Source organism: Musa acuminata, chromosome BXJ2-7, assembly GCF_036884655.1.
Source record: "Musa acuminata AAA Group cultivar baxijiao chromosome BXJ2-7, Cavendish_Baxijiao_AAA, whole genome shotgun sequence".
In the NCBI taxonomy this organism is placed as follows: domain Eukaryota; kingdom Viridiplantae; phylum Streptophyta; class Magnoliopsida; order Zingiberales; family Musaceae; genus Musa; species Musa acuminata.
The window spans coordinates 33,067,803-33,077,816 of record NC_088344.1 but is presented as its reverse complement, the minus strand read 5'-3'; the positions used below and the strand labels follow the sequence as shown (position 1 = coordinate 33,077,816).

Genomic DNA, 10,014 nt, shown 5'->3' with positions numbered 1-10,014 from the left:
AATATAGGGACTAATGAGGCTTAATAAAAGATGAAAATGGAGGCATCAAAGAATTACGTCAGGTGCTTCGTCGCTCAAACTCCATAATATCCCTCCCTCAAGCCTCAAACACCATTCCACGTATCCAAGGCTACAGAGCACAGCCGCTCATTCATGAAACGGATGCACTTATTATGCATCTTCTCAGCATGTAAAGGCAATATCGGTTCCATTTTATCTCAATGAACCAAATTGTTTGTTCTTTTATTCCGCTCCCAGCAGATATGTAAGTGTGGGCTCATGAGTGGCGACATATGGTCAAAATTGGTGGATACAATGGAAAAAGAGATAGAAACATTAGAAAGTCAAATCACTCTCAGGTACTTCCTAATAAACCTTAGGAGTTTGGAAAAGCTGATTAAGGAGAGGGAAAAGGAAACATGCAGCCTGGTAAGATCTTCCAGTGAGAATGGTTGTTTCAGAGGGGTGTCTACCAATTGAGCGAGGAAGAAGACATGACAGACAACACATCTGTCACGGAGGCCATAGAACTTAAAGCTGCTTTCAGGACTTCTTGCGGACATCCTGGCTTCACAATGCTCCTGACCTGTATAAAACTAAAGGCGTCAGCATAGGAATCATAATAAAGCAGATAACATCATATAATTTATGCAAAATATAATAAACAGCTAATGCCTCAGCACAAAGGAAGTCCAATAACATGGTTTTGCTGGACAGCAGTACCAGGGCCCAATAGAAACACAGATGACAGTCGTACCCTCGGGCAAAATGTTTCAGAAAGCAATGGAAACACCCTAAAGCAAAATGTTACAACTATGGATCATATTTTGTTACAAAGAAGCAAATTTGAAAGAAGGTAATATAATTTGCTAAATCTTGTGTCCAAGTAGAAGTTAAACATTCTAACTAGAGGTTATAACCGTGATAGAACATACAAATGAAGAGCACCAAATGTCCTAGGCTTATATACGATATATGTTACTGAGTGGATAATAAGCATTAAAACCAGTCATCATGACCTATGTTGAAAATTCAAGCTTTTGATGTGAAAAAATATCTCTTAAGCATCGAAAGGAATGGATGACAATATTCAGAATACTGGTAATCCAGAAAATCTTGAAGAAGCTATTGATTCTTGCAACAATTTCTTTTTGATGTGATTATTGCATATTCAACAACACTGATATACAAAAAATAAAAACGCACATGAGACAAACTAATGACAAGATATAAGTACCTTATCTAGATACTCCTGCAGCAATTTGATCCGGCCCATGTAATCTTGATCTTCAACACACAATGATATAGCCTTAGCATCTGCACCTGGACCATCAAACTGGAGTGGTCCTGGGTTTCTATATATATCATCCATCAAAAAACTTGAAGCACTGCGCCTCAGCAACCTGGATTCCAAGTTTGAATTACTTACAAATGCTAATTAATAAGAATATTAAACTAACGCCAGCTAGGTAAGGATTTGCAATTAATAAGAAAAGAAAATTATCCAGAAAACAAATGAAGAAACAGAAAAAACTGAGTAATAAGTGGCTTAGTTGCCCAGCAAGTAGTCCTAGAGAAGTTATGAGCAGCAAAGAAGTTAAAGCTAAATGTTGCTGATGAAAACATACTCGTATGCTTTTCCCTTCAAATCAACTGTGGCAGGGTGGATGGCAGGTTTTCCTATTGGCATGGCTCCAGGACCATGTGACCAACGCTTCACAGTCATCATTGCCTAGCAGTAATCAAAGTTTCTAGTCAAATAGAGCTTGTCATGGTTTGTACAAAAGAAGCAGATCCCTGCAGTCAGGCTCTGAAGAAGCCAGTTATTCATAATACTAACACACAAGGTACACATCTTACTGTAATTGGAGCAGCTCCACATCGCCACTTATTCACTGGGTTTTTCAGATTTGTAATAGTTGCCATGTAACCATTTAAACCGGCTGCCAGTATGTGATAGCACACATGCCCAAGAACCTAAAACAGTACAGTTAAGTTGATACATGTTCACCCTTCATGCCAAATGAGGAAGCTAAAGATGAGTTGCTATTCATAGGACTTACAAATGCATAGTCACAATCGAATTTTGATGGTAAAGACCCTCGAGCTTGATACCCGAAAAAGTGGCATATTGCATTAAATTTCTTTCCCTTGTAGGTGCCTTCCTTCTGTTAAGATAGGATGAAAGATGTGTTATATAAATGAATAAAAAAAGGTAAAAAAAGAAAACAATTTCTTACATAAAGAAATAGTTACTGATACAGAGCCTCGTCCAACAACAGAGAACATACAAACACAATAATTCTAATTCTCGATCAATTTTATTGATGAACTAGGGAGTCTTAAAGCTAGATTGAACTTACCAACCGCTTATTCATTTCTGTCTCCACCAATTGAGCTAGAAGCTTTTCTGTCTCAATCTAAACAGAGAAGCATGAAAAGAAAGTAAGACTATATAAATGCTTGAACTATTCTGAATATCTGCCAAAATGTTTGAGGTTTACCTGGGAAAGCTGGGCAGAGTCATCAGATTCTGGATGCAGAAGCAACTGCAGGGCACTTATAGAGTTACTAATAATTCACAAAAAATTTAATAGCATCCAGTGAATAAACATCTACAACATATTCACCAAAGAAAAGTACTCGAAACAGAACCTGTTTCCTGATAAATGGTGGCAAAAAAACAAACAGTGCAGATGCCCATGGGGAAAGCTGAGAAGAAATATCCTCAACAGACACTCCTCGACGATGAAGACCATGAATTTCCTATAGCAGTTATAACATAATGAAAAAGAAAGTCAGATCAGCTTTAATTGTAAAGCTAAGAACTAATAATGAAGTTGTTTCGCCATGCAACATATCAACTACCTGAAGCAGTGCGTATAATTCTGGTATGCTCTCTACAAGACCCTCTGGGATGAGGATGACACCATGATATTTGTCTGTGCAAAAGCAAAATAGTGCATCAGGAAAAGAAAACATATCAGTAAAAGGCGAATTAACAGCTCCTCATGTGACCTTTTTCTGCCCTGGCTTGGACTGCATCACAGATCTGCTGTGTAATGTCAAAAATTGTAAGTTTTGATGCTGCGACTTCCTCACCTAGAATGACCTAAGATCAGTTGAAGTGAACTCCAATCAGCAATCGAAGCATATTCACAATGCAAATGATTGAAAGAGAAGAAAAAATGACATAAATCTGACAAAAGAACTGACCATATTTGGGTGTGACTGGAGAGTACACTCCAAGGCTACATGTGATGCCTTGCGGCCCATCAGGCGAATAAAATAATAATACTGCAAATTCATTTTCGTCTAATTTGGTTAGAGGCATGAGCAAAGAAAAACATGGCAGGAAAGTAAATTGTTATAAGCAAAAGCAATTTTCGTCTAATTGTTTAGCAATATTAGCCTTGTAGCAAAGTATTTTATAAGCAAGACTGCATGATAAGATGAAGATCCCAATGGATTACTGGGTAGCATTTTTTCAGTTTTCTCAGTGTCTTAAGGAAAAATGAAGTAGCCAGTTTCCAAGATTCTTACATAAAGATTTGACTCCTTGCATGTCCATAAATTTCACAGCTATTTTCATACATAAATATTACTTTTTCTCCCCAGAATCTATGAGTTAAGTCATTACCTTTTCTGCAGAGAGAGCATCTGTGCATACATTACTAATAAGTTGTGAGTTGACCTGCAAATAGGGTGACAAAAGTAATATTCATTAAGACATTGAACAGTACAATATTAGTCATGACCACGGTAGAGGAGAAAGCTGAATGTTAATTCTAGAATCCAGGATGCACATTTATTGTCAGCAAAAGCATAACAAAAATAATAAGAGTGTTGGTCTTTATTTCATATTGAGCAGAAACAAAGAATGATGGCACATGTTACAATGCACTTACTAGAATTAAGTTTTATCCAGAGCCATGAAGAAAGAACTTTAAGTGTTATGCCATAAACACAAATGATCAAGATTCTATGAAGAAAGACAAATAAAAAATACCTTGCAAATTGTGTCAAATCCTACATTTGTCTCAACAAATTGATTTTTTAGATCCCCGTTCAAGGTTACAGGAACTCCAACCACCTGTCCATAAACTTCTAGTGTTTAGCTATTCAACCTGAACAGATCATATAAGAAAACAACCTATACTCACAAACATGTCTGATTCACAAGCTCATATTGCACCATCGATCAAAATAAATCCTTCTAAAACCAAATTAAATGCTAAACAAAAGGAATTAATTTCTCATGTCTTTTTGAAGCCAAAATAAATACCTTTGTGGAACATTTCAACTCAGCAAATGTCTCTGCAAGTTGAGCAGCATCAGTATTGGAGGTAACTCCTGGAGAAATGCAAGGAAAAGCAGGTAAACAACATGAATTATCTTTGCAACCTACACTGACAAAGATATATGTATAATAATACAGGTACCTCCAATAATGACAAGACCATCCAACTTCAATTCTTGACAGGCAGACATTGCAGCATTCACTTGCTCAGTTGTTCTTATTTGATCCTTTGTCCGACCAAGTAAGTCATATCCACCTGGTAAAGCCAAAGAGTCACATATTTGGAAGAATTATCTATAAAAGTAGAACAAAAGAATTGAAACCATGAATACTTTTAGCAGACCTTGGTTTTGATATGTTGAGAGGATATCATTTGTGATTTCCAATGTTTTCTTTGCAAATAATCCTTCAGTGCCACCTGCAACAACATCAAATAGAAATCAGAAAGGGATATATATGCAATACAAGTGTAAAAATATGTGTTTATATGAATATATCACATTCAGAGGCTTATAAACACACTTAAAAATAGAGCAAGTGAAGACACACAATGGAGAGATAGAAACAGGGAGATGGAGAGGAAAAACTGGTCGAGAGCTGAGGGTCATGTATAGATTAAAGTCATATTCCTTTTCAATGCTATTTAAGAAATCAGAACCATAATATAACGGAGCAGCTTGACTTGATCCACTTACACTGAATTACACATTAAAAAAAAATTAATTGATAAATATTACACAACTTGATTGAAGGTCAAGGAAGAAGTATAAGAAACATGTAGCATCATATATTAAGAGGAAGCAAATTATGCAAAGAATGCCCATGTAAAAGCTAGTGTTTCGGTGTAATATTAGGCATAAGCAGAGAAGATTCAGAATCCAAGTGAACTCTCTGAACTTAGCCCCAATCCATTAAAACCAACAACAAAGAAGTGAAATTACTCTTCTCAAGCAACAATGTGCTCATCTAAAACCCATGATTTTTATCTTATAAGTAGAATTTCTAGGTTAGGATTTCAGCAAAAATGTGATAGAAAATCTCAATCTGTAACAAAGCTATTTCTTTGGAATACCATGAATGCCATTGACTCAGTGATGCATCATAAAGAATGGTGCAAATGCTAACAGTTGACAACATAAAATGTCAGAGAATATTGCCTCAAGGAAAAAGAAAACACTGGAGAAAGGGTGATCCATGTGATAAATCCGCTGTAAAACATAGACATAAGATAAATCTTATAGTTCTGCTGAAACTGTTATGTTCCTATTATCATGGACACTGAATCATTGTAGTCGGCCGACAACAATGAGAAAGGAAGAAAACAAACACAAACACAATAAGACATTATGAAGTTCTAATGAAATCGCAAGTGAAGAAAATAGCGCAAAAGCATCATTTCAAGTAAATGTAGACAAATATTTAGGACTGACCAGATAGATTCATGAAATATCTAGAATAGCCTAAAGTATACAAATTAAATGACTTCTCATTTTAATAACAATTAACAACATGATGCAAATCACGCTATGCTACCGTATTGGCAACATTGAAATTGACATACATAACACTAAAGGAAATGAAAAACATGAAATTTGAATCACATCAATCTACAATATGTTTCTAGCTAAAGACCAAGACATTTTAAAATTTGAAATCTAGCTTAGACACTTTAAAATTTTTCTAGCTTCATGGAACTAGGAAACAAAGTATTCACCACCTAGAAAGACTTGGCGAGAGTGCATTTTGCTCTCTTCAAGTATCCTCACACATGCATGCTTGTACGCATGCACGGACAGCTCTCAGACATTGCAAACTGTAGCCCCAGACCAAACTCAACAGAAAATAAACCTAGTAGTTATAGCTGGTGAAAAAGATAATTCTAGAGGGGCTATGCTGCCAATCCAAGAGGCAGAATATCAGACATTTAACTTGGGAAATAAACCTACTTGGAGAAAGGTATAACGACAAATTATAGAAATAAAAAATTATATTGTTCAACTTGAAATAGATAAGGAGAATATAGAAAATGATTTAGGGTGTCATATGAGCTGTCATCACCATCAGAAAATAATGGAAAAAAACTAATTTTACATCCTTATCTGAATAAACAGTATATATTGCTAATACTTACCAACAAAACCAAGCAATGTACTGTTAGGGTTGTGAGATTTAATGGCACTATGAAGACCCCAAATAACATTATGTCCTCCTGGAGATTGTCTGCCACAAAATACCACACCAACCCTGCAACAAGAAGGTCGGCTGTTACATGGAACATGCTTTGAGTCAAAGAAATTGCTTACTGCACCCAAGTGTAAAGAAACCACAACAAAATAGACTAATGACCATTCCAACATAATATTACCTAATCAAAATTTTTCTTAATTTATCATTGGATTGTTCTTTGAGAAAATCCTTGGATAGACTAGAAGTTTCACCAAAATGTATTCTCCTAACATATTAAAACACATAATTCTCTAGAAAGGTTCCTTTACTACTAGATGCATATTATAAAACCATGGGACAGGAAGTCACATACAAAAGTTCAAAAAAATGTCATATAGATCTAAGAAAAAAAATTTGGATTACATACATATAAAAAAAGAATAATTCTCATGGAATATGCCAATTAAAATTAGATAAAAACAGAACCGAATGATGAATGTAGACCTTATAGCCGGTTGCTCTACTATGATCTGTGCATCAGGAACTTTGGCTGTTGGCCTTAAAAAATGAGCCAAAGGTTGCCCATATGTGTGTGGGAACGCTTGGCTTATGACATGTGCACCAGCAGGATCAGATGTGGTTGTTGCATCACCAAACTCAACTCTGACTGTCGTGCCCTGTTTAAGGAAAAGGCAAGAGTAATCTCTCAGAGTCAGAAGATTAAAAGACAAAGAAATATGTTAGACAATAGTTAAATATCAAAAGTTGCACAGACAAATACAAGCAACAAAAAGGACCCTGCATCATTGTTAAATATAGAATTGTAATTTGGCAGAAAGTCTAAACCAAGAGATGAGGAGTCGCCCAAAGAGCCTAATCCAACTACCACTCCCTAGTACCAGGTATTTTAGTCCCAACAATATTAACAACATGAACGGTTCACTATTTTGTCCACCTCAACCATTTATGTCAGTCCCATCAAGCTATTGATGGGCCAACCTTGTCACTATTTAAGAGTCGTCCAATCCTTGTTCATCTTCACACATTGAGATGGATCTCCATGGACAGTCCATTGGGTCAGCCAACCTCGAAACAGATAAATGAGGTATATAAAAGGATTGTCTGGGTAATACATTGACACTAAAATCAACTATATTTACTTTTCCCAACCACCATTTGCTAAGCATTTGTGTCTCTCCCTATTAAAGGTTTGACTCGAGCATTGAAGACCACCTTGGGCCAAATCCTGAGATCTTTTATATCCTCTTGCATGTCGGATTTTTGACCCTCAAGGCATACTCGAAGCAGGTGCTTGGCACTCCGAGCAGTTATGTACTAACATGATTGAAGCTTGAGGTAAGAAGAAGGGTCACATTGGATCTGATTTTCACCTCGACTGGGCGACCAGAAAGAGCATCGCCATCAAGGATTGTTTAGTTGTCTGAATCCACCAAAGTATGGTTTCTAATGAGTGCTATCACGAAATTGAGAATGTACCTTTTCAAGTTCAGATCAGCCAATGTTGTATACTAATTCGTAATGAGGATTCTAAAAATTTAATATCAAGAAACTGAGGACCTCATCTTTCCAGTTTCTGGTAGCAAGTGTTTTCATAATGAAAATTGTGAATATATGATACCATCAAACCGCAGAGACGCATGATTCTGATGGGATTCAATTTAAGCCAAACATCATTCGCCGCTAAAGAAATGCGATCTTACCAGCGTACCCTTTAAAAGGTTCTATTAAAATCGGAGGTAGAAGGAACCACCGTTTACGTTTTATGTTTCAGCAAATCTCATCCTGTAGATCCTCAGTTGGGAGACGAACTGAACCAACACCCATGTGAAAGTCAACTGTTCCTGAGAATCCTCTTGAGGACTCCATGAGAAATATTTTTGCCATCTCCCGTATCAGGCCATGAACCCCACCAACCCATGAAAACCTGTTCTTGGAATAGAATAAACAAGCCAAAAAAACGAAAACGACAAACAACAAAGCACAAATAGTCCTATGATAGACTCTTCGGCGTGCGACTTGGAGCTCACTCCTCGTATCCGAATTCGAGCACGTAAAAGTATGCAAGGAAGAGAGAGTTATAAGACAACAAACTCATCCAAACAAGAAAAGCATCACAAAGTTCCGATCTCCTAGACGCAATGTCTCAAATGTTGCAAACAACCAGAAACAATCCAGATCCGACCGGAATGAGCACCAAATGGGATAATCTAACACTTCACAGGGAAACCCTATCAATCAAAAGCATAAGGCATAGATCTCGGGCAAAGAAGCAAGGGAGTGGCAATGGCGACGATGAAAACCATATCAGAGGTGGGCGAAAGGTAGACCTGAACGCATGGAGGGAGCCCCGGCTGGTACAGGGCGCGCAGCTTCTGGAGATCTGAAAGCTCTCTTGGGACGCCGTAATCGGAATCCATTCTTCCTCACTCTCTCTCTCTCCCTCTCGTTCTCTCCGTCGCCTCTCCTATTATACTGACGAGGATCATATCATAACAACGATTCTAACTATTGTCTCTTGGTCAAATCTCAAACCAGAGAACGATGCCTTACCATTGGTTTCGGCAATTGGACCATCCGTAAGGCATCCAATAAGAAGACGAAATTTACAAGTTGGTGTCTGAACAGGGACAGGTGATTCAGAAATCACTTACCGAGTCTCGCCACTAAACCCTTGGCTCCTAATCTTCGGGAAAACCCCAGGTATTGGGAACTATTCACAATAGGGCCATCGACAAGGACTGGATGCTTATCAGAACCTCTTGAAAAGTTTTGGTGCAACTCGATTCTGTCCATACACGTGTCCCCCAGGAATGTGCCTGATCCATCTTGATTTGGACGCGTCTGTCACTTTCGTGGTTTGGGTATTGGTGTTAGCGGGTCGGATTCTTGGGTCCGATAGAATAGGAATCCAATGAAGCCAAAAATATCTTTAGCATAATATATATGAGAGTGAAAAAAAAATGCTTAGTTCTGTTAAAAAATATATTATCCAAAAATATTGTTTAAAAATATTTATTTTAAAATACTTTTAACTTTGAATTTTAAATTTTATTTCTCAAATTTATCTTTTTTTAACAAATTTCATTTTAATTAAACATTTTATTCGAATGGGTTTAAAATTTGGTGCAAAACAAATTAAGAAAAAGACCCCAAAAAAAAAGTGAAAAAGATTGAAGAATAGGAGTGAGAAACTCCTACATTTGAAAGGGTGAAATTGAAATGACAAATTCTCTTTCCTTTTTTTTATTTTTGTTGCCCCACATTACTATATCTAATGAAAAAGATTTCCCATACTTAACATAAATCATACTGGTTATAATATTTTTGAATAAGGTTATGATATCCTTTACACATTCACAAAAATATTATAATCCTATACAAAAAAATTTACAGCTAAGAAACAAAAAATTCAATAATATACTATGCACTAACTTATATTTTTTAATAAGGTCTCTTATTCATATTGGAATTTCTAGTGATTTTGCCACGCATATAAAATCACTATGACTCTTAACATTTTTTGGTTT

The 10,014-nt window shown here is 36.5% G+C and overlaps 1 protein-coding gene across 1 annotated transcript; it reads right to left on the bottom strand.

The window, feature by feature from the left end:
* Window positions 1-222: 222 nt before the first annotated feature.
* LOC103992387 (pyrophosphate--fructose 6-phosphate 1-phosphotransferase subunit alpha) lies at window positions 223-8,969 on the bottom strand. Its single transcript, XM_009412064.3, has 19 exons — window positions 8,815-8,969; window positions 6,971-7,143; window positions 6,432-6,544; window positions 4,644-4,718; window positions 4,443-4,556; window positions 4,286-4,353; window positions 4,010-4,093; window positions 3,641-3,694; window positions 3,217-3,297; window positions 3,019-3,112; window positions 2,869-2,942; window positions 2,656-2,766; window positions 2,505-2,549; window positions 2,364-2,420; window positions 2,064-2,168; window positions 1,861-1,977; window positions 1,629-1,732; window positions 1,238-1,403; window positions 223-586 (listed from the first exon to the last, which is right to left on the bottom strand). The coding sequence occupies exons 1-19, from the start codon at window positions 8,902-8,904 to the stop codon at window positions 470-472; spliced, it is 1,842 nt and encodes a 613-aa protein (XP_009410339.2). The 5' UTR covers window positions 8,905-8,969; the 3' UTR covers window positions 223-469.
* Between the last annotated feature and the right edge of the window lie 1,045 nt (window positions 8,970-10,014).

What these genes read in the sequence shown, in the direction of transcription:
- LOC103992387 (XM_009412064.3), bottom strand. Translation starts at nt 8,904, where the DNA reads ATGGATTCCGATTACGGCGTCCCAAGAGAGCTTTCAGATCTCCAGAAG. An exon ending in CTCAACATATCAAAACCAAG is followed by an intron (nt 4,557 to 4,643) that starts GTCTGCTAAAAG and finishes TGGCTTTACCAG; the next exon opens with GTGGATATGACTTACTTGGT. An exon ending in GATTTGACACAATTTGCAAG is followed by an intron (nt 3,695 to 4,009) that starts GTATTTTTTATT and finishes CCCTATTTGCAG; the next exon opens with GTCAACTCACAACTTATTAG.